At 46.4% G+C, this 25,028-nt stretch overlaps 1 protein-coding gene across 2 annotated transcripts in view; it reads right to left on the minus strand.

Moving 5' to 3' along the window:
* The window catches only part of EYA2 (EYA transcriptional coactivator and phosphatase 2), a 179,049-nt gene extending 154,439 nt beyond the window's left edge, over positions 1 to 24,610 (minus strand). For both annotated transcript variants that reach the window (XM_068565671.1, XM_068565670.1), the window contains exons 1-3: positions 24,502 to 24,610; positions 11,902 to 11,944; positions 8,301 to 8,443 (exon numbers count right to left, since the gene is read on the minus strand). In XM_068565671.1, coding sequence (XP_068421772.1) covers positions 8,301 to 8,443; positions 11,902 to 11,944; positions 24,502 to 24,610 — 295 coding nt within the window. The remainder of the gene's footprint in view (positions 1 to 8,300; positions 8,444 to 11,901; positions 11,945 to 24,501) is intronic.
* Between the last annotated feature and the right edge of the window lie 418 nt (positions 24,611 to 25,028).

Genomic DNA, 25,028 nt, shown 5'->3' on the forward strand with positions numbered 1-25,028 from the left:
GCAAAATAATACTCTACACCTGGGGTCAGCTAACTCTGGCCCATGGGGCGAAGGTGATCTGCTACCTGTTTTTGTAGATAAAGTTTTATTGAAACACAGATACAGGCATGCCTCAGAGATATTATGGGTTCAGTTCCAGACCACCACAATAAATCGAATATTGCAATGAAGCAAGTCACATGGATTTTCTGGTTTCCTAGTGCATGTAACAGTTATGTTTATACTATATTGTAAATTAGCAACTGAATTTGTGTAATATTCTAAATCCTATGTTGTCATTTCTATAATCTTCACAGCATCTTCACCAGGAATAGATTCCATCTCAAGAAACCACTTTCTTTGCTCATCCATAAGAAGCAACTCCTCATCCAGTTTTATCATGAGTTTGCAGAAACTCAGTCCCGTCTTCAAGGACCCCACTTCGAATTCTGGTTCTCTTGCTATTTCTACCACATCTGCAGTTACTTCATTTCCTTCACTGAAGTCTTGAACTTCTCAAAGTCATCCATTAGTGTTGGAATCAACTTCTTCCAAACTGCTATTAATGTTGACATTTTGACCTCTTCCCATGAATCACCATCTAGACTGGTGAATGCTTTCCTGAAGGTTTTCAATTCACTTTGCCCAGGTCCATCAGAGGAATCACTATCTAAACCAACAAGAGCCTTACAAAATGTGTTCCTGAATAATAAGATTTGAGAGTTGAAATTACTCCTGATCCATGGGCTGCAGAGTGGACGCTGTGTCAGCAGCATGACAACAACATTCGTCTAATCGTCCAGCTCCATCTTAGCTCTGGGGTGACCAGGTGCATGACCAATGAGCAGTAATATCTTGAAAGGAATCTTCTTCTCTGAGAGCGAGGTCTCTACAGTGGGCTTAAAATATTCAGTAAACCATGCTGTAAATGGATGTGCCCTCATTCAGGCTTTGTTGTTCCATTTATAGAGCACAGGCAGAGTAGATTTAGCATAATTCTTAAGGGCCCTAGGCTTTTCAGGATGGTAAATGAGCACTGGCTTCAACTTAAAGTCACCAGCTGCATTAGTCCCTAACAAGAGAGTGAGACTGTCCTTTGAAGCTTTAAAGCCAGGCATTGACGTCTCCTCTCTAGCTATGAAAGCCCTAAATGGCATTTTCTTTTTTTTTTTCTTTCCAGGTATGTGGTAAATTAGTGTTTCCTTTGTTTTATTTTAATTACAATTTCTTTCCTACTCAGAAACATTTTCAAAGTATGATATCTGCGTCAATTAAAAAAAAAACTATGGAAATAAATAGCACAGACATAAAGAATGATAAGGATGTGTGTTTCATGGAGCACCCTAAATACCTACTTGAAAATTTTGAAGTCTCTGGAATATTTTCTTATTGAATATCTTAACTGTACATATCTATCACTGAGACATTTATTTTAAACTAAAAAGTTCTTCCTTGTTTGTAAAAGTAGTACATACCAGGCTTCACTGCATTTTTCTTTAAATATCCACAGTTGTTTTGTATATACTGTCAGAGTACAAGATTAATTATTTCTAAAAGGAATGAAACTTATGGAAAAGGAACAAAATTAACTTAGCATTTCCTTCTATTCAACAGAGCTACGGCACAGAAAAAAACAAAACAAAATGAAACAAAAAAATAAACAAGCGAGACAGATGGATGGGTAGGGCCAAAAAAGGGAGGAGAAAGGATAGGACCAGATCCTAGTGAGCTACAAATCTCACCAGAGGGTTGATGGAAATTGAGATTGGTGGATCAGGCCAGGAGACAGAGCTAAGTAGGAAAGGAGTTCCTAATAGAATCAAAAAGAGGGTTGGAAGTTAGGAAAGAGTAGTAGTAAATGTGATCATATGGAAAAGGGAATGCGTTCTTAAACCCATAGCATCTTTTGAACATTAAGATATTTCTACAAGGATAGGTGTGTGCCTTCCACAGTTCCCTGCAGACTGTTTTGAATGTGCCTTGAATTAATATTCCACAGTTGCAGAACAAACTGCCACAAACTTAGTGGCTTAAAACAAAACTCATTTATTCACTCACAATTCTGTAGGTCAGAAGTGGTGGGTGGGCTCAACTGTGTTCCATGCTTAGAGTCTCACAAGGCTGAAATCAAAGTTTTGGCCAAACTGGGCTCTTATGTGGGAGCTCTGGGGAAGCATCCATTTCCAGGCTCATTCAGATTCTTGGAAAAATCCAGTTCCTGTATCTGTAGATTTGAAATCCCTGCATCCTTGCTGGCTGTCAGCTGGGGACCATTTTTGGCTCCTGGATTCCACCTGCATTCCTTCTCATCCCCTCCATCTTCCAACCAGTAATGTTCCATCAAGTCCTTTTCATGACTTCCATCTCTCTGACTTCCTCTTCTGTCGCCAGCCATAGAAAACTTTCTGCTAAATGGCATTTTCTAATCGAAGGCTCCATCTACATTGATAATCTGTTGTCTAGTGTAGCCACCTTTATGAATTATCTTAGCTAGATCTTCTGGGTAACTTGCTGCAGCTTCTACATCAGCACTTGCTGCTTCACCTTGCACGTTTACGTTATGAAGCTGGCTTCTTTCCTTAAACCTCATGAACCAACCTCTGCTAGCTTTAAACTTCTCTTCTACAGCTTCCTTACCTCTCTCAGCCTTCACAGAGTTGACGAGAGTTAGGGCCTTGTGCTGGATTAGTCTTTGGCTTAAGGGAATGTTGTGGCTGGTTTGATCTTCTATTCAGACCACTAAAACTTTCTCCATATCAGCAATAAGGCTGTTTCACTTTCTTACCATTCATGTGTTCACTGCAGTAGCACTTTTTAATGTCCTTCAAAACTTTTTCCTTTGTATTCACAACTAGGCTAACTGTTTGGTGCCAGAGGCCTAGCTTTCAGCCTGTCTTGGCTTTTGACATGCCTTCCTCACTAAGCTTAATCATTTTTAGTTTTTTATTATTTTAAAGTGAGACATGCATGACTCTTTTTTTTTTTCACTTGAATACTTTGAGGCCATTGTAGGGTTATTAATTGGCCTAATTTCATATTGTTGTGTGTCAGGAAATAGGGAGGCCCGAGGAGAGGGAGAGAGATGGGGGAACGGCTGGTTGGTGGGGCAGTCAGAACACACAACATTTATTGACTAAATTCGCCATCTTATATGGGCGAATTCTTTCATGGAGCTCCCAAACAATTACAATAGTAACACCAAAGACCACTGATCACAGATCACCATAACAAATATAGTAATAAGGCAAAAGTTCAAAATATTGCCAAATTGCCAAAATGTGACACAGAGACACAAAGTGAGCAAATGCTGTCGTAAAAATGGCACCAGCAGACTTGCTGGAAGCAGGGTTGCCACAAAACTTCAATTTGTAAAAAACGCAGTATCTGTGAAGTGTAATAAAGCGAAGTGCAATAAAACAAGGTATGTCTGTACACCCATTCGTTTATGTATTATCTGTGGCTGCTTTCAAGATACAGGGTAGACCTGAAGAGTTCTGATAGACACTGTATGGCCTGCAAAGCAAAAAATATTTATTATCAGGCTCTTCACAGAAAAAGACTGCCGACCTCTATTCTTCATAAAGAAATGCAGAGCAACGATAAACAGCAAATCCAGGGGCGTGGGTATCTGACAAGAAAGGGAGGTAACCTCCCTTTATTCTTCATGTTGGACGGTCAGCTCATGGGTATTTGTAGTGCTACTCTTTCCGCTTTTACATATGTCTTAAATGTTGCATAATAAATTGAGAAAAAAATACTCCACAGTCCTGACCTCCTTGCCTCTAGTTTGCTCAACTGTGTTATTATTTCCCTGCAGCTATTTAAACAAAGGTAGTAATGCTATTTGCCAAGGAGCAAGGAAAAAAGTTTCCTAACAAGATTCAGCAAGGTTTGTCCAGACAGTGAGCAAACACTGCTTGCTCGGGCACAGGCATATGTGAAGGGAAAGGGCTTTTCATCCCAGCTGTCCTTACTTAGTGATGTGGACATTCCAGGTGTGTGTGTAGCAGCCTGGCTTCAGCTGTATTGACTGAACATTTCCCTTGGGCCAGGCCCTGTGAGCTAAACCCTTTATAGAGATCAGGAGTTGACACATGATGGCCCGGGGGCCAAGTCTGGCCCACTGCCTGTTTGTGTAAATAAAGTTTTATTAGAACACAGACACACCCATTAGTTTACATACTGTTTGGCTGCTTTCATGCTTCAATGGCAGTGTTGAGTGGCCCAGAAAGCTGAAAATATTTATGATCTGGCCCTTTACAGAAAAAGGTAGCTGATCCCTAATGTAGATGATCTCATTTAATGCAACAACAATCGTTAGGAAGCCAGACTTAGTATCACTCCCATTGTATGAAGGAGGAAAACTGCCCAGAGTCTGAGGACCAGCAAGGGGCAGAGGTGGGGTGTGAACCCAGAACATGTGATCTTACCACTTATGCTGTATTGTGAGGGCACAGAGCCTCTGAAAGTAACTGGGACTGTAAAATGACTTTGAACCAAATTAATTTCCACCGGATGCCATGTTTTGTCTGGGAACAGGGCTAGTTTTCTCCTTTATGCTGAAAAATAATCCAGCTTCATGTTTCTTGGCTGTCAGCCAGGCAGGGTAACTTACGTGTGATTTTATCACAAGTCTTCTGGCACAGGAGGGACAGACGTTAGAAGAGATGCCCACACCAGTTGGCCAAGGTCTGTCATAGGTAATCCCCCAGGATTTCTGGAATGCGTGCTCAGGCAGTGGAGCTCAGCAGTGAGGGGCTTAGACTCCAGACCCAGGCTGCCTGGGTGTAATTCCACCTCTGCCACCGACCAACTGGGGGACCTTGGGCGAGTTATTTATCCTCTCTGAGCCTCCATTTATTTATACCTTGAAAGAGGATAACGATGGGACTTTCCTTGGAGGGTTGAGTGGGGCTTTAAAAGAACAAGTAGACACAGAGCCCTGAGAACTGTGGGTGGCAGCATCTCAGGGAATACCCTGGGGGCCCAGTGGTTAGGACTTCGTGCTTTCACTGCTGAGGGTCTGGTTTCAGGCCCTGGTCAGGGAACTAAGATCCCACAAGCTGTGTGGCGCAGCCAAAAAAAAAAAAGCGTTTTTTTTTTTTTTTTTTTTTTTTGAAGATGAAGCATCTCAGTGGTGCACATCTCAGTGATACACATCTCAGTGATACAGTACCTCAGTGATGGTGTCCGTGACCAATGCCTGACCGGGTGCTCCGTGACTTGTCACTCCGAACTCCACAACTGCTCTTGAATATGTCTACTTCTGTCTGTTCACTGCCCCCCAGCTCTCCACCATTGCTCTACTCCAGACTTTACCAGTCTCCCAACCTACCTTCCTGTTTCTCCTCTTGCTTCCCTCCAATCCAACCTCCCCACAGCAGCCAAAGTGATCTTTAAAAAACCCAGATTGTATCAGATAGTCCTCTGTTTATAAATCTGCCAATGAGTTCCTGCTTCACTTGGAATAAAATCCTTCCCAGGCGCTATGGCTCTGCCCACCTCGCCTACCTCATCTGTGTACTGTGTTCCAGCCACTGGGCTTCCTGGATTTGCCAAGTCCATCTTCCCAGGGGTGGTCGCCTTGGCCTGGACGCCCTCCCTCCCGTGCTTACAAATGGTCATCTCTCAGTTCTCAGCTGAATCAGCTCCTCATGTGAAAGGCCTTCCCTGGCGCTGGGACCTATATTAAATCTTGCTTGTTCTTTACCCTTTCACAGCCTTCTTGTCTTCCTTTATATCACGCATCATAATGTGAAATAACACCTACAATTTTTAAAAGTTCATGTAATTTCTTTCTTCCTCTAGGCCAGGGGTTGCAAACTTAAACGTCTTCAGGGGACAGGCAGCTAACTCAAGTGAGTAATGAGGGTGGGGGAGGACTGTGGTGAACGCAGGCTAATAGGGTCAGCCCTACTCAGAGCCGCCTACTCCTGACACAAAAAATGTGGGCCCAATGCTGCCCGATCATCCGTCGTTTTTTTTTAAAGACTTTAGGAATATGAACTTCTATGTAAATATTTCCCATTTAAAAACTGGCAATTAATTTTTTAAATGTCAAGTATATTTTATAGGTTAAAAAAAATATCCAAGGGCCACATTATCTGTTGGCCTTCACTTTGCAGCCTCTGTTCTAGACTGTAAGCTCCACAAACACAGGGCCCATTCTGCTTGTTGACCACTGTATGCCCAGCACATGACCCAATGCTGAATGAATGAATGAATGAATGAATGAAGAAAAGAACAGGGCAGAGGAAGGGAGGGAGAAGAGGGAGGAAAAAAATTCAAGATTCAGTCTCTGCACTGAAGCCACACCATCTGGTTGGCAAGATAAGATGATCTGATTAATTTAACCGTTGAAGAAGCTGAGGTGTGGAGAAGCCAGGGGCAGTTGAGTCTGGAAGGAAGGCCTCCTGCCTGCCATCCTGTTCTTTCTACTGGATACCATGGATTTGGGTGGATCGGAAAGCCATCTGTGTTGATGTCTGTGCTTTCTGCCTGCCCCCTCCTCCTTTTGGGGACCACCCCTTCCTCACACTCAGATCAGTTCTCTGGGGTGAGCCTGACCTGATCAATGGTACCATGGGTGGACATGTGGCCATCCAGAGGATTCCATCTTTCTGCCCCAGGCTCTGACCATGGGGGTCCAGGTAGGGAGATCTCTGGGACAATGTGGCAAGTCCTGGACAGCAGAGGCTCTCTTTTTGGGGAGTTCCAGCCTGGAACTGCTAGGGCTGCCTTTGGCACCACAGTGGAGAGCCTGCCTGAGACGGAAGCCCACACAAAGGGAAGCAGAGAGACTAATTCCTCCTATTATCATACCTGGATCCAACCCTGCCTGAAGCTAAAGCCCTAAGATTTTTCAGCTATGTTTGCAATAAACATCCTTATTTTCTTAAGTTAATTAGCATTGGATTTTTGTTGTTTGCTACCAAAAGGGCTTTGGTTGATACATCAATTAAGATGGGAAGAAATCACATGAATAAAAGCCACAGACAGTGTGATGGTTAACCTTATGTGTCAACTTGGACCACGGGGTATCTAGACATTTGGTCACACATTATACTGTGCCTGCGAGGGTGTTTCTGGATGAGATTAATTTGAATCAGTGGACTGAGTAAAGCAGATTGCCCTCCCTGATGTTGGTGGGCCCCATCCAATCAACTGGAAACCTGAACAGAACAACAGACTAAGTAAGAGGGAACTCCTGTCTGAGTGCTGAGCTGGGACATTGGTCTTTTCCTGTCTTCAGACTCGAACTGAAAAATCAGCTCTTCTTGGGTTTGGGCCTGCCGGCTTTTGGACTAGAACTTACAACATCAGCCCTCCTGGTTCTCAGGCCTTCAGACTCAGGCTGGAATGACATCCTCTACCATCTCCTGGGTCTTTAGCTTGCCAACTGCAGATCTAGGGACTTCTCAGCCTCCGTTAATGGGTGAGCCAATTCCTATGATAAGTTTCTCTCTCTGTCTCTATCTATCTATCTCAGCTCCATCCCATTGGTTCCGTTTCTCTGGAGAACCCTGACGAATGCTGACAGGGACAGGTGAGCAGTGGACAGGTGAGCAGGTGAGCCTGGTTCACTGAGCCTCCAGGTCTTGGCAATAGGGTTCTGACTATCAAGGTTGTATGTCTCTTGTTTTTGCCTTCCCAGCATCCATTTTTCCTTCTTCTGATACCACCACTGGGTTTTCCTTTAAGAGAACCATCCCTTCCTCATATACAATCCATATGCTTCACCCTCCGATTATCTCCCTCACCCCCACCTCCTTGCTTGTGCTAAGCATTGTCATGTGACCCAATTTGGGCCAATGAGGGTCAACATTGGGTTCTGGTGGAGCTACTGGGAAAGATGAGCCCTCCTTCCGCTGAGAGTGCTGAGCTGAAAGCATGCAAACCTGGAGTTGACAGGTACAATCTTTGCTGTCACACGGGAAGAACCCATGTGGAGGTAAAGACAACTCAGAGGAAAACATCTGAAGATGGAGTGAGACATCTTCCTCGTGACATCATTCAAGCACCTGGATCCAGCCATACCTGCTATCGGTTGTATCCCCAGATTTACCAGTATGTGAATCATTAAATTTCCATTTTCCCTAAGCCAGCTTGGGTTGTGTCTTACTCTTGCAGTCAAAAGAGGTCTTGATATAGTCTCTAGATCTTGAACCACATTTAAAGTGTCTGTCCTTCTCCTCTATCTCCAATTCAAAATTAGGCTGGCTGCATTTATCATTCTGCATTTCACTGAAGCAATAGGGCAAAATAAAGACCATGATGGTGGGGATCCCAGGGGGAAAGCAAGAGCTTGGTCAGGTACTCACTGTAAGAAGGGATTCCATAGGCTTGTGCTGGAGGTGGGTAAGCTGTGTAGGGGGTGGCCTGCTGGATCCCCGCACTGTACTGAGTCTGGCCGTAGGCTGCCATGGCCGTGGGATGCCGGCTGGGCAGGACACGTGGGCAAGGTCTGCATGGAAGGAGAGAAGATGAAATCTCCAAGCCCAAGCCCAACCCAGCATCTCTCCCCCCTTATTCTGGTATCACCACCACCACTATTTTCCTTTGGGGGTATTTATTCTTTTCTTTTCTTTTCTTTTCTTTTTTTTTGGCCACTTGGCTTGCAGGATCTTAGTTCCCTGACCAGGGATTGAACCTGGGCCCCGGCAGTGAAAGCACTGAGTCCTAATCACTGGACCGCCAGGGAATTCCCTGGGTATTCACTCTTTCCAGGGGAGAGACAGCTTACATATTCATCAAATCCTATTTCATTTTCCTTTCCTAGGCACCAGGAAGGTTACACTTCCTGTCTCCCTTGCAGTCAGATTCAACCACATGACTGGGTTCTGCCTGACAGAATGCATAGACCATTCATAGGCCTGGCCAACAAAACCATCCCCTCTCCTCTTTCGGCAGCAACTGTGGAGGGTACCAGTTGAGAGGGCGGAGCCAACACAGTTACAGCCTGGATCCCTGAGTCAGCCTGTGGAGGAGAGGTGCCCTGGAGAGTTTCATGGGATCCACATTGGACTTTATATAAGAAACAAACCTTTGTTGTGCTAAGCCACCGAGACCAAGGTTTATTGATTACTGCAGTATAGCCTATTCCACCGTGACTATCTACCCTAATTTAGACACCTTCCCAATTGGTTGCAGCTTTGACAGGGTTGTCATTCAAGATGCCCTGCTCGTGGCCGTGGGGTGGGCACATGGTGCAAGATCATCCAATCAGACTTTGTTCTGGGAATTTAAATCTTGGGCTGAATAATTCATTCCAACAACCACATTCTGAAGAGACTGGTTTTTAGTTCCTTCCTATTGCTTGGATCCTAGAAGCTGTCCTACTCTTGGTCTTTCTCAAGTCCTGATTATTCCACTTTTGCTTCCATTGTGAGCTACTCCAGATCTTCCCAAAAAAGTACTTTTGTGCTTACATCAGCTGGGGTCTATTTCTGTTACTTGCAACCAAAGAACACAAATGGATTCCTTACTCCAAGATGAATAACAGGTTCCATGGAGGGCTAGGATGTAACGGGCCACTGACCTAAGACATCTGGAATATAACGACTGCTAGTGATCACTGCGCTCTGACCACGGGCTAGGAACTGTGTCACATGGGCCTAATATGTGCACTGAATCGCATCGGATACTGATATCAACTCTCTGGGGTAGAGGCTCTTCTAACTCCCATTTTAGAGAAGAGAAAACTGAAGCTCAGAAACCGCAAGTCACAGTTAGAAAGTGGGAAATCCGGAACTTAAACTCGTAAGTGTGACTCCAGAGCCCACACTTGTAATCACGAAGCTTTGCTGCTTCTCAGTGACGGGCCTGGGATTGACTCAGCCCTGTATTTATTGCTCCTGTAGGGAGCAATAAATAAAGTCAAGGTAGGTTGTTCTAACAGGAAGGGGACAAGATGGTGAATCTACGGATATAATTTCTTTGGCCAGTGCAGTTTTTTCTTAATTTGAAGTTGCCAGTATTTTAAAACCAGAAGATTCACACACACACACACACACACACACACACACACACACACACACACATATACACACTCTCTCTCTCTCCTTATTTCCCCCTTCTCTTGCAAAGCAGATGCTTTGGAAAGCCTGGGTCTGCTCTGTGTGCTGCCATCAATTCTTGGGCCTACGATATGCCAGGCACTGTCCCAATTATTGCATGTAGACTGGCTCATTTAAACCTGATAGCAACTGTGACAGATCTTGGAGGCAGTTACTACTCCCATCCCCATTTTACAGATAAGAAAACTGAGGCAGAGAGAGATGAAGGAACCAAAAGCACACAGCTGATACACAATTTGAACCCTGGCTCCAGAGGCCACGCCCTTAACCATTCCACCTCTGTGCAACTTGACAAACTGTATCTAACCATCCTGGCCACGAGTTTATCAGTAGATGGTAACGAGATTCCCAAACCTGTATCTGATTCCATTTTGATTACATCACCTTAGTAAAAACCTGTTGGTTTCCAGAGTTCCTCCTACATACGAAGCCTGATGGCAGGTGTGAGACGATGCAAAAGTTCACGGAATTATAAAAAGATGTTCTCAGGCCCTCTTTCTTTTTGATGACTACTGTGCTGAAGGGTTGGGGAACTTGTTCCAAGATGCCTAAGAAACTTGTTTGAGCTGGAGACGCCAGAATCGGTACTGGAAGGCGTTTCAGCAGTCAAGATTCTTACCCTGTGAGGTGCTTGGAAATGCATCTGGAGCATCGGGACTTAGTGCTGAGCAGAGAACCTGATTTGAAAATGTTCCCAACTTATACCTGTCTTTGGAAGTAGAAGGTGGAAATCGGAGATGATCAACTCCTGCTTCCCATCAAAACCGATGTGAAATTCTCGGATTAAACTGGGGCTCAAGTGAAAAGCCAGAGAGAGGACAGTGGAGCTCTCTAACCTCAAGGCCATAAAACAAGTTAGGTAGATTTAACAGACCTCAGTTGCTACCGACAACCCCCAAAACATCTTCTGGAGGGAAAGGAAGGTTGAGAAAGTGTGCTCCTTATAAGCAGCTTCTACAGTCTCATCCAGGGAGGAGCATGTCCAGCCATGGAGGAGCTGAGTATCCAGACTGAGGGCCATGCTGACCGTCTTGCCAAACCCGGGGCTTCTCACACTAGGGGGTGCAGATGGGCAGCCCCTGAGGACCCTGGGTAAGCCCTGTCCGTCACTGGGCTCCCACTAACCCCTGTGCACAGCTCTCGCGGAGCATTTGTACCGTCTGCTCTATTGAGATCTCTGATCTACTGGTCTCTCTCCCCACTAGACTGGAAGCTCTCCGAGGGTAGGGACTGTGTCTCACTGATCTCGCGAGTCTCCAGTGCTCCTACGAGATTTGGTACCGAGGAGTGTTGGGTGAATGTTGGAGCAGGAAGAGGGAGGAAGGAGGGGGGAGGAGGGAGGAAGAAGGATAGAGGGGGGCAGAGAGAGAAAGATGGGGCAGGAGGAAGGAAGGGGAGGGAGAGCACGAGAGAGAGAGGGCAAAGAGAGAGGGAGGGAGACAGAAAAGGAGAGAGAGGAAAGGAAGGAGAAAAGACAAGAGAGGGAAAGACAGAGAAGCAGGAAGGGAGAGAGGAATTGAGAAAGTCTGTGATAGGAAAGAACAGGAAGGAAAGGAGAAAAAGACTGAAAAAAAGAAGAAAGAAGAAAACAACAGCCAACACTCTCAGGACAGTCTGTTCCAGACCCCTTTCTAAGCGCCCTTTACGTGGGGCAGGCATCATGATTGTCCCCCTTTTCCAGATGGCGAGACTGAGGCCTGGGGAGGTGGGGTTGTTTGCTCAAGGTCACTCAGCCAGTAAGAGTAGTGCTGGGATTCTTTTCTAGGGAGTCTGGTTCCAGAGCCTCTGCCCTCCAAGAAAGAGAGAGGGAGAGAGCGTGAGAGGGAGATAAAGCAAGGGTACTCACCTTGCAAAGAGCTGGGACACACTCAGAGCCGATGTGGTGATGCCTGGAGGGGAAAAAAAAACATTTGAAGGGCTTGAGCTGTCAGAGCGATGTTCCCCAGAAGCTGTGACTTCAGACGTCAGGTTGAGGGCGAAGAAACTCAGAGAGTTGCTGCCAGGGACTTTCTCAACCACACAAGCTTATCTGAGGCACACCATTGTAGCACTCTCCTTCTTGAAAACCTTTTCTGGGTGTGCTTTGTCTCCAGATACTAATTGTAGGACTACGTATAAAGAACCTGTAGCATCTTGAAACATCAGAGTAGAATCCATCCCCCCACCCATTGTACAGATGGAGAAAGGAGGGCAAAGAGACAGAAAGAACGTGCTTGAGCCAGGTCACACGACTAGCTGGCAGCTGGCGCCATTTCTACTCCTGGATGGAGACCCACTCCCTTCCTTGCCTTAAAGGCAACCCCAGAAACCTAGAAAGGCGGACACTGGTTGGCTTTGATTATCCAACACCTATTTTCCTTCTTCTGATGATGTCACCTTGATATTCCTCTTCTCCCTCCCCAGTTTCAGTTCATTGGGTTCAGGTGGGGCTGGCCCCAGCACTTAGGGGAGGCACATCTTGGATTATCTCCTAGGCTCCAGCTAGAGTGTGGGGCAGGGAGATGGAAGAGGCCTGAGGTCCTGATACAAGTGCTCTACACTGTATCTCTGGGCACTCAGCCTCCAACCATGGTTGGGAGGCAATAATCAGGAGATGATGAAAACGTGATAGAATTTTGCTGGGAGAGACATTTCCAAGAGGATAATTTTACAAACGAACAGTTCACTGGGGAGGATTTTGTGCTGTGTCATTTTAAGTAATACCGTGCAATGTCCTCAGTGTGGAGCCCTGGCAAGTTCTAGATGATGTGTCTACTGATTGTACCAACCTGCCAATTCACACTCCCTGGTATGCAGGGCAGTGGCTGAGGTGTCCCTGGGCCTCCTGAAAAATGCCCCAAGCCCTCCAGAGCTCTGAGCCTCTCTGTAAACCAACCTGCAATTCCAACTCTAGCACTCAGTAAGCAAAGAGACTTCGGGCAGACTGCCTATAGTCTCTGGGCCTCAGGGTACCCTCCTGCGAAATGGGGAAAAAACATTTATCTCACAAGGATGCATGAGGATTAAATGAGATGATGATGATACTATCCATCATTTACCCAGTGCTTGTTACATGCCAAGCTGTCTTCTAAATCCATTACATGGATTATTCTAATCCTCATAATCACCCCTTGAGGAGGGTTCTCTTCACGCCCCCATGTTACAGATGAAGGGCAGGAGGCGCAGAGAGTTTACATAACTCACTCAAGGCCACACAGGTCCTAAAGGGTGGAGCTGTGATCTGAACTCGGGTGGTCTGGCTCCTGACTCTGGCTTCCCAACCAGGACACAGCAGCCAACGATGACAATCATCATCATAATAGCAACCAGCACCCGCTTAGATGTTCACCATGTGCCAGGCCCGTGTTAACTGCCTACATGCATGAACTCATTTAATCCTCATGGCAATGCTACAAGGCCGACAATGTCATTATCCCCATTGCACTGACGAGGAAGCTGAGGGTCCAAAGGCTAAGTGCCTTGCTCAAGCCACACAGCCTGTGGACATGGGAACTGGGACTTGAACCCAAGGGCTATTTGAGTCCCAAGTCCATCTCCTTAATCACCTCCCTGGCAGAGTCACATTCTGTTCGAGCCCCAAACCACTGGGGTGAGAGGGCGAGTCCTGAAGTCCAGCTGGTCCAGTGGTAAAGAATCTGCCTTACAATGCAGGGGACGTGGGTTCAATCCCTGGTCAGGGAACTAAGATCTCACATGCCACGGGGCAGCTAATCCCGCGCCACAACTACTGAGCTCGTGTGCCTCAACTAGTGAGCCCGCGTGTCGCAAACCATAGAGCCCATGTACCCTGGAGACTGCGCGCCACAACTAGAGAAGAGAAAACCTGTACGCCACAATTAGAGAGAAGCCCGCGCGCTGCAATGAAGAGCCCGCGCGCTTCAACGAAAGATCCTGCGTGCTGCAACGAAAAATCCCGCGTACCGCAACTAAGACCCGACACAGCCAAAAATAAAGAAAATACAAAGATAAATAATAAATAAATCTAAAAAAAAAAAAAAAGGCTGGACAGCATCAGTGTATATTGATCATGGTAAGGAGGAGTTGTGGGATACTTTTGTTCCAGTTGTAGATGTGAGAATGTGTTGTGTATGTGTTGTATGTGTGCTGAATGCCTGTCTAAAAATATATTTCTTACTATGTGTCATATTTTTAAAAAGTCGGGACAGCAGGGATCTAACGCCAAGGAAAGGTGCCGGCGCACAGTAGGTGCTCACTCACTGCTAATTTCCCTGCTCCGGGTTTCCTGCCCCAGGCAGAGCCTCCCACATCCCCTTCCTCATCCTCCCCCAGGATGGTCTCATTCTGAAACAGCCCCAGTCTCATTACTGGTAAAAGCCTATGATTTGAGTTATGTTTAGTAATATATGTTACTGAATTAAACATTTTGAATATGTTTTCTTTAATAAATATGTAAATATTCATAAAAATCGAAATCTATGGAAACAGTCCTAGGGGCTTGGATTAACTCGGCATTCTAGAAATCTGAAGCAAGCATCTCCCCCTGCCCCCAACCTCTGCGCCCTGATTTGCATGTTCACCTCGTTTCCCCTCCTCTGTTCCTCTGAACTGTTATGCAATCAGCCTTCCCTACCAGGGCAGTTCTCCCTCTCCTGCTGTGCAAACCTATGGTCCTCTTCCACCCCAGCAACCCCCAGGAAGACTGTGCAAGGAAGAAACAGGCATTTAGTCAGTGCTAAGAGATTTTCCTTCTGCAGACTGTGTGATTTTTGAAAAGCACAGGCTCTTTTTTTTTTTTTTTTTTTTTTTAAACTGGTATCACATTTAACTTTTTTATCCTGGGACACTTGGGAGAATTGAGAACCTGGAAAATGAATGTATTATATATAGAATAATCTCCTTCCCTTTCATTCCCTCCCTTTCTTCTTCCTTTATTCGCTGGCAAGGATGGCGCAGACCTCATGGAGACTCCTGATGGTCTGTGCCAGTGTAGGGCCCCCAAGCTCCTTCCCTTCCTCAGGGACCTAGGGTGGGACTGTGTAAAGGACAACCACGCTCAGTGCTTTGGGTGCAAAGGTGGAGCAGGGACTCCCCAAGAGCAGAGAGCCTCTCTCTTCCTCTGCAGCTCTTGCTGTGGCTCAGGGCTATTAGTCCGCAGAGGTCCTGTGGACCAGGAGGCCCAGATGCAGGTGGAGCCATCCGTCATGTGCGTACCAGGCAATGGGCCTGACAGTGATTGTGTGGGCAGCGCACGCTCCAGCGTGAAAGGCGGAGGAGTGGGCATCATTGTTCAAGTCGCAGGAACTACCTCGTCCTCAACGTAGCCCAGGATGTCTTTCGGTGATCCCCTAGACGCCCAGCATCACCACTTTCTGGACGCTGTTGTGTTTGACAGCTTTCTCCAAATGGTAAGTCAGAGCCAGACAGATACACTGAAGTGGAGACATGGGAGGCCATGCCACAGAGCGTCCCACGCAGCTCAGGAATGGTCTGGCCCATAGACACGGCAATGCCATTGGATGCAGGCATGATGCTCTGGACAGCGGCACGGTCATCGCACCTCAGCTTGCCAGAGGGGCAGAGAGGGCGTGGACTGTGGTCATGAGTCCCTCCATGATGCCAGCGTCACAGACCCAGAGGGCATGCTGGCAATCTAGGGGGGAGTGGTCATACTTCTCCTGGTCACTCCATCACAAACATGGAGCCCTCAGCACAAGGGGCAGATGACCCTTTGACTCCAGTCCTCAAGTGAGCCCCAAGCATCTTCAGGGTGGTGAAGACACCATATGCAGTAGAAGCAGCAGCCCTTTGATACTGGTGAGATCTGGTGCCTGGCAGTTGGAGATGCCCTTCCCACTGACCACAGGTTCCTGTTCTCAAACTCGGCAGTGCCACTGAACTTGCTTGATCAACAAGATTGGGGTCAGTGGCGGAATCATTGATGGCAACTTGTATCCACGTTGCCAGTGGTGAAAGCAGCCCTGGTGACCTGACTCAATGTAGTCAAATCTATTTATTTCAAGCTTCACCATGTGTCTCCGAGGGATGTGGCTAGCACATCAAATGGGGCAGCCGGCTCCCAAGGGAGGGGCAGAGAGCCTCCTCCATTTACTTGTGAATTTAAAACTCTAAGCCCCTCCTCCTGCCCAGGTTCCAACGGGCGAAGGGAGAAGGATTAGCTAAACAGATGGCCAGAGCCTCAGGGTGAGCTTGTTCATTCGTTCATTCATTCATTCATTCACCGCCTGCCATGTGCCAGCAAAAGCAGTCAGAGTTCCTGTCCTCATGGACCCCCCAGTTTAGTGGGGGAGATAGATGGTAAACAAATACTTAAATAGATAAGGAAAGTACTTAATTACAATGATAACAAGGTGCAAAGGAAGGAAGTGGATGATACAGAGCAGAGCACTTGGAACATTAATATGCACAGGATTCGCCTGGGGATCTTATGAAAATGCAGACTCCAGTCTTTAGGTCAAGGAAGCTCCCAGGTGATGCTGACACGGCAGGCCCAGAAACCCTACTTTGAGTAGCGAGGGTTTAGACCACAGGCTAATGAAGAACTGCAAATTACGAAAAAGTCCCAATTCTGGGTTCATAAAAATAAATCTCCATCCCAGAAGTCACAAACTCAAATGCATACTGGGGCCAAGAAGGGAATATAAATGATCTGATGTAATATGAGGAAACCAGAGCTGGGGTCTGTGTGTGTGAGTGCACACATATTGTGTGATTGTGTGTGTGCGTGACTCTGTGATGTGACTTACCCAACGACACACACAGCTGGTTCATTCATTCATGCATTCAACAAATGCTCACATGCACCTACTGTGGGTCAGATCTACAATCCAAACCTCATAATTTGTTATCTTAATGTTGCTTCCAAAAAGAATAGCACGTGGGCTGAAGGGGTCAGACCCAAATTCAAATCCTGACTCTGCTGCATTATAACCGTGTGGCCCTGAGCCTATCACTTCCTTTCTCTAAACCTCAGTTTCCACATCCACAAAATGGGGTACTATCTCATCCCTGCAGGGCTGTCGCAAGGATTACACGAGGCAGGTATCTGCCAAATGGTAACTGCTCAACACACAGGAGCTATTATTAGTCTTCTATTCTCCTGGGGCCCTCGCTTCAGCCACTTCAATTGTGAGCCCAATTTGAATGTTCACACTTTTTTTTTTTAACCTCTCACTGGGAGGATTAAGAAGCTAATGATTCTAAAAGCAGCAACCACTATTATATTGCCTAATTGGATCCCAGGGGCCACTTCTAACTGATCCCCCATGAGACGAGACAACTTCTAATGCAAGATGTCTTGAGGAAGGTCTTGGCTACGAAAGCTGCGTGTCTGTAAATTTCATCAGCTCATCTTCTTAGTGTGGGTGCTTTAGACAGCACTCAGACCAGGGTCAGCGACAGCAGGAGGGAGCACTGTATTAGGAGTTCAGCATGTGTGCCGCACAGGTAGAGGTCGTTCTGGGTGCTGAGGCCCCCAGGAAGCTGGCTGAGAAAGGCTTAAAAGTGCAAAGGGTGAAACTGATCTGTGGCTCCCCAGGCCAGACCTGGGCAAAGCTCTGGGCAGCTCAACCTTGCTTGGGTGAAATGAAAGAAAATCTGCCAGCCCCTGGCTAGAACCGGTGAGACTGAAACTGGAAATTACACCATATCATGCCCAGGGCAGAGGAGGGGCAGGCAGTCTGAGTGAGGATGACAGCCCAGCTTGTTCTGTGGGGCGGTGATTTCACCTCTCCGAGGAAACACTTAATGAGATTATAGCCTCAGCTTTTGCAAAATGTGTCTGCATTTCAAAAGAAAAAATTTTTTTCTCGATTCAGCTTTGCTTTCTTAGTTCCATAATTTTTTCCCTCCTCCTTCCAGAAGATGGGATACAATTCAAATCCAAATTTCCCTTAAATAGTAATGGACGATAGCTTATATTTCTCAAGTGGTTCCTACAAGCCAGGGACTCTGCTAAGGACTACATGGGTCTTATCTCTTCTATTCCCCATAACAACTCAACGAGGAAGTTGTTCTCTCTACTTTATAGATATGGAAAATGAGGCAAGGGGAAGTTAAAGAAACTTTACTAAGGATTCAAAGGCAATATCAATCTGAAGTTATCTGTGGTTCCTAAAGGTTACTCTATTCATCCACCACCCATCACCCATCCATCTACCTACCCAACCATCCACCCAACGTCCATCCACTCACCCACCCACTCACCCACAAATAATTTTTAAGGACCTACCATGAGCCAGGCACTGAGCTGTCTGCTAATTAGGAACAGAAATTTAAATACATATGTAGGAATAAAAAATTGTCTTTGTCCTGGAGGAATTCACCACCTAGAGCAATGGTTCTCAACCTTGGGTGCACAGTACTGGGTGCCTTTGGAGAGCTTTAAAAAAATTTCATTGCCTGGGTCACACTTCTGACCAATTAAATCAGACTCTTTGGGGGTAAGATCTGGATATTAGCATTAAATTTTTTAAAAAAACTTCCCAGGAGAGTCCAATGTGCAGACAGGTTTAAAACCAGCCCTGGAGGCTGGTTCTCAAAGTTTGGTCCCTGGAGTGGCAACATCAGCGTTGTCCGGGAATTGTTAGAAATGCAAATTCTTGGGCCCCACCACAAACCATTACAGAATCAGAAATGCTGGGGATGGGGCCCTGCAACCGGTATGCCAAAAGAACTTCCAAGGTGGTTTTGATGCACAAGAGAATTTGAGACATAAATACACATACTTAAATTATAGAAATATAGGGCTTCCCTGGTGGCGCAGTGGTTGAGAATCTGCCTGCCAATGCAGGGGACACGGGTTCGAGCCCTGGTCTGGGAAGATCCCACATGCCACGGAGCAACTAGGTCCGTGAGCCACAACTACTGAGCCTGCGCGTCTGGAGCCTGTGCTCCGCAACAAGAGAGGCCATGATAGTGAGAGGCCCACGCACCGCGATGAAGAGTGGCCCCCGCTTGCCACAACTAGAGGAAGCCCTACTAGAGGAAGCCCTAGCACAGAAACGAAGACCCAACATAGCAATCAATCAATCAATCAATCAATAAATCTTTAAAAAAAAAAAAAGAGCATATACTCCCGACTAATATAGAACATATGGAAATTAAAAAAAAAAAAAAAAAAAAGAAATGCAAATTCTTGGGCCCCACCACAAACCATTACAGAATCAGAATTGCTGGGGATGGGTCTCTGCAACCGGTGTGCCAAAAGAACTTCCAAGGTGGTTTTGATGCACAAGAGAATTTGAGACATAAATATACATACTTAAATTATAGAAATATACGTTTACACATATGTAACGCATAGAGAAAGTCTTCCATAACAGGAACACAAAACAGTGGTTACTGCTGGGGAGGGGAGGTGACGACTAAGATTGGGTGGATGTGGTAAAGGGGGATTTGACCTAATGTTCAAGCTTTTATAAGGATCGTGTATTTATGTGTTACCTGGTGACCAGAAATTGGATTGTCTTGAAAAAAAGAAAAAGAGGAAAGGGAGGGTGCCACAGGCAGGGGACACAGCATGTGTTAAGGCTGTGAGATGTCATACCACAGGGGGCTCACAGAGGGTAGCACTCATTCAATCACCCTGTCCTATAGTCCTGCAGAGTGCTCTGTCTTCTGTCTTCATTCCTTCTACAAGTATTTCTTTTTTTTTTTTAATATGGCAAGTATCATTTTTAAAAATTGAAGTATAGTTGATTTACAATGTTTCAGGTGTACAGCAAAGTGATTCATACATATATATTCTTTCTCAGATTCTTTTCCATTATAGGTTGTTACAAGATATTGAGTATAGTTCTCTGTGCTATACAGTAGGTCCTTGTTATTTATGTATTTTATATACAGTAGTGTGTATCAGTTAATTCCAAACTCCTAATTTATCCCCACCCCCCTCCCCCTTTGGTAACCATAAGTTTGTTTTCTATCGACAAGTATTTCTTAAGTACCTACTATGCGTCATGCCTTGTTCTCAGTGGTCAAGATACGTAGGCATAAAGTGGGCAAGATCTGCCTTCAGAGAACTTACATTCTGGTGGGGAGGCAGACAAACAGCAAGTGAATAAACACATAACTTCCGGCAGAGAGTGGGAATATGAAGAAAATATTAAACAAACCAAATACCGTGACTGAATGTTCTGTTGGCTCTCCCCTCAAACCTGATCCAGAATCTGACCTGTTCTCACCACTCCATCACTACCACCCCATCTAAGCCACCTTGGCCTCTCACTTGGGTTACTGTAACACCTTCGTTGCTACCTGGGCTCCCATTCTGCCCCCACCCGCAGTCCGTTCTCGTGTGCAGCCTGAGGGAGCCTGTCAATCTGTAGATCAAATTGTCCCTCATCTGGTCCCAACCGCACCCCTCCGCCACCGCTCCCATCTCACTCAGGGTAGAAGCCAAGTCCCTCCAATGGCTCACAAAGTCCAGCATGGTCTGACCCTGGGTATCTCTCTGATCTCAGCTCCCCATCACTGGCCCCTCGCTCACTGGGCTCCAGCCACAACAGCCTTCCTATTGCTTCTCACGTGCTCTGGAACCGCTGCTGCCTCAGGACCTTTGCATTTGCTATCTTCTCTGCTCCTAAGGCTCTTATTCCCTGTGACCAAGAAGTGCCCGTCCACACCTCCTTCAGGTCTTTATTCAAGTGTTACCTTCCCAGTGACATCATTTCTAGCCACCCTAACAAAAACTGCAACCCCATATCGCTGCATTTCGCATCCCACCCTGCTTTCCCCCCCAGTACATATCACCATGCAACATGCTATATATTTTGATATATATATATTTTATGTGTGTGTGTGTGTGTGTGTATAAAACATGCTATATATCTATTGTTGTCATCAGACTCTTGCCCTGCCAGCACCCTAGGTAGGGCTCCAAGAGGCAGGGGTTTTGTGTTGTCTTCCTAGTACTTAAAACAACGCTGGGCACGTGTTTGAGTGAACATTTGTTGAATGAATGAATGAATGAATGAACAAATGATTACTTTTGATAGGAAAGACCTCTCTGATGAGAACTGAAGGATGAGGGGATGGTCCTGCAGAGATGGGGGGAAGCCTGGTCCAGGCAGAGGAACAGCAAGTGCAAAGGCCCTGATGGCAGAATCACGCTTGTGAGTTAGAGCAAAAGAAATAAGGCCAGGGGCTGGGTCCAGTGAGCAGAGGTGACGGGGTAGAGATGAGTCTGAGAGGCTGGCAGGGACAGGCAAGTAGAGCCCACTTGGGGACTTCCCTGGTGGCGCAGTGGTTAAGAATCCGCCTGCCAATGCAGGGGACATGGGTTCGAGCCCTGGTCCGGGAAGATCCCACATGCCGTGGAGCTACTAAGCCCGTGCGCCGCAACTACTGAGCCTGTGCTCTAGAGCCCACGAACCACAACTACTGAGCCTACATGCCACAACTACTGAAGCCCGTGAGCCTAGAGCCCGTGCTCCGCAACAAGAGAAGCCACTGCAACGAGAAGCCCGCGCACCGCAATGAAGAGTAGCCCCTGCTCACCACAACTAGAGAAAGCCCGCGCGCAGCAATGAAGACCCAATGCAGCCAAAAATAAATTAAAAAAAAAAAAAAAAAAAAGTAGAGCCTACTTGGCCAAGGGGAAGGAATTTAGATCTTATTCTATACTTTTTTAAAACACCAAGTCCTCTCCATATTTTAAGTCATTTTATCCTCCCATCAACTCTATGAGGTTGGTGGCATAATTATTCCATTTAACAGAAGAGGCAAATGAGCCCCCAAGAGGTTAGCCCACTAGACCAGGGACTTACAACTGGTAGGAGGCAGGGCCAGAAATGCAATGGGAGCCACCGGGGGGCTTTTGGGGTCCACGTTCCCCCCACCCCAGAACCCCCCGGAGTGTAGGCCTCATGCCTCATGGCTACTGGGGTCCTCCTTGGACCTGGACCCTTGCAGTCACTCAATAACATTCACTCTGTAACAGAAGGAAGGGCCCAGGAGGAGGGAGACCAGAGGCCAGGCAGGAAGGGCAGCTGAGTCTGGCACTTGAGGCCACAACTAGGGTGGAATGTCTCCTGCAGAGTCCTGGAGCTCACCGCCCACGTCAACAATCAAGAGAAAGAAACGTGTGTGTGTGGGGTGGGGGGAGGAGGGGAGAGAGAGAGAGAGAGAGAGAGACCTGACCCTGCCAGCCCCCTGCCTGCTCTGAATTTGGAAGCAACCTCTTTCTGCCCCATTGCTCACCCCCAAAGCCTTCGCCTTGGCCTCAGATTGCCCCAGGGCAGCAAAGGGTACAGACAGCTCCAAGTCACAAAAAGGAGACAGACAATGTGTTTGTGGGTGCCACCACTGTGCGGGATGGACATCTGGGGTCTGCAGACCCTTAAGATCTTTGCAGAAAGTGATTATTGACTTTAGACGTGAGGACTCTGGAGCCAGGGTGCCTGGGTCTGATTCCTGGCCCTGCCACAAGTTGTATGACTTTAAGCTGGTTACTCAACTCCCCAAGCCTCAACTTCCACATCCGTGAAATGGGCTCGTAGCCTAATAGGGGTGTAATAATTACATGAGAAACAGTACAGTGTACTGATTAGGAAAACAGACTTTGGAGTCAGACTACTTAGGTTCAAATTTTGGCTGTCGCTTAACTGTCATCTCAGACAAGTTACTTAGCCTCTCTGTGCCTCAGTTTCCTCATCTGTAAAACGAGTATTCATTTCTTAGAGTTGCAGACACTAAAGAGTTAATACATTTTAATGCCTGACACATAGCAGGTGCCAAGAGTTTGCTTTGACAGTGATGGAGGAGGAGGAGAACTAATTTCAATTTCTGTTGCTCTGAATAGTGCCTGGGACAAAGTAGGTGCTCACAAAAAATGAAGGACAAGAGGAAGTGGCAGGCACTCATCTTCTTGACAGCTGCCCCTCAGCTCCTACTAGTGGAAGCCAGGTGGGAACACGGGCCCAGCACTTCTAAAGAATTCGGCATCTCAAGAGAAACTAGAAATCCAGATGTTTACGTGAGCTCTCCCAATTTTTACAAGTTCACTTTTATTTAAAGCACAGTATAAACCAAACAAAGACATACCTGAGGGCCAGGCTTGGCAGCCAGTTTGCAATCACGGTTTTGAGTTCCCTGTGGCTATTTGATTCAATGGGATAATAAGTTTATTTACCATGCCCCCAAGGTGTGCCAGGCGCTTTACATAACATCACCCCATTTGATCCTTGCAGTAAGCATCCTATGAAGTGGTCATGATTCTGCCCCCATTTGGCAGGTGAGAAAGTTGAGGCTCAGGAAGGTTAAACAATTTGCCCAAGATCATTTGGCTGGGAAGCAGTGGGACTGGGAGTCAGCCTGGGATCTTCCTCCCTCGGCAGTCTATGCCTTTTCCTGTCTCTACTGGCTCTGAAATGAAGAGTCTGTAGTTGACTGGTGCCTTCACTTAGAAGGAAAAGGATGACTGTCTTTGAACAGGGCTCAATAAATTATCTCAAACTCTAAAAGAACCCAGGGTGGCTTACACAGACGCTCCAAAGGACCAGGAGGAACGAGGGTGTGCTGGTCACAGGAGCCCAGACCCTCTTGATGGTATTTTTAGCAGGGCTGTTCCAGCTTCATGACCAGCACACAAGACATTATTACTGCTCTCTTGGTGACGGCAGTAATTATTCCCAAGAGCCTGGAGTTGCTTAAAAGCAAATTCCTCCTGATGCTATATTCAACTAGACTCACGTCTCTTTGGTTTTCCATGACAATTACATAGCACTGTGCCCCCATGAGCTGGCATCAAACACAGACAGTGAAGGAGAGACAGCTGGGAGTTTCGGAACACCAACAGCAAATCCCAAAGCTGCTCAAACAAAGGGTTAAGCCCAATGGTTAAACATAATAGCTTAATGCCTTTCGCTAAGTAACTCTGCGCTCTACCAGGAAGGCTGACAGATCCCAAACAGTGCAAACAATAGCTGGAATTGTCTAGCGAAAACTAGTCTGACTGCATCATTTGCCAATAGTTTTTTAAACAGCTTAACTCTCCTCTGCTTCCTTGACTGCAACCCAACCTGAAAGCAAAAGGCAGATGAGTTCTTGTCCCAACGTCAAACCCCCATAAACAAGACGCCTGTGCTTGGATGTGGCGATGGCAAGAGAGAACTCAGAGGTCCAGCCCCAGAGCCTGCAGGGCATGCCTGGGGCCTGGGCCTGGAATACACCCCAAACCGACTAGCGTCTATGGAGCTGTCAGCATTTCCTGGAACTGGAGACCAAGACAGGATGTTCAGAACAGGAACGAGCACACTTTTACCTCTAATGACTAGACAAAATTGTTAGCAACATATGAGAAAGTTTTGGTCCGGAGTCAACAATCTAATTGGGTGGGAGGAGAAATTGTCATAACGACAGTACTTGTGAGAGGATGTGTGCCGAAGGCTATCAGTCCCTTACCATATTCTGTGGGGCGAGCGGGGATCACCACAGGGCCCACCAAAACGCACACCAGGAGGCCTACCTTCTATGTCACTCAGAGTCCAGACATCAGCGTCGGCACAGTTAACCTTCAGTTTACCCGGACGATCGCTGTTTACAGTAAGGCTGGGAGAGATCACTAGTTCTAGCATTTCCTTGTACCTGAAAGAAAACAAAGGGAAATATAATTTATTCATTAATTATGCATGCTTACTAATGATTCATATTTCTTTCCCTAGGAGTATAAATATTAAAGCTGATTACCTAAACCCAGCCATCTTATAAATTCTATATCATAAAAATTCACTAAACTTTCCATCAAAGGGAAATGAGGAATTGAAATGAAGTACTTGCTCCCCTCTGGAGAATACACCCACTTGATTAAAACTTTCCCCTCCTTCCCATTGTATTTTGTCATTAGCAAAATTTTATTTGGGTCTCTTTTAAATGTCATCTGAATGAGCTGGAGCGGAGCCAGGGAGACTTTCCAGTAGAGGAAGGGAGAAACGGGTAGAGAGGGAGTGGATTGGGTTCCTAAAGGCCAGAGGCATGAAGAGAAGGTGGAGTTGA

This window comes from Eschrichtius robustus, chromosome 16 (assembly GCF_028021215.1).
Source record: "Eschrichtius robustus isolate mEscRob2 chromosome 16, mEscRob2.pri, whole genome shotgun sequence".
NCBI lineage: Eukaryota > Metazoa > Chordata > Mammalia > Artiodactyla > Eschrichtiidae > Eschrichtius > Eschrichtius robustus.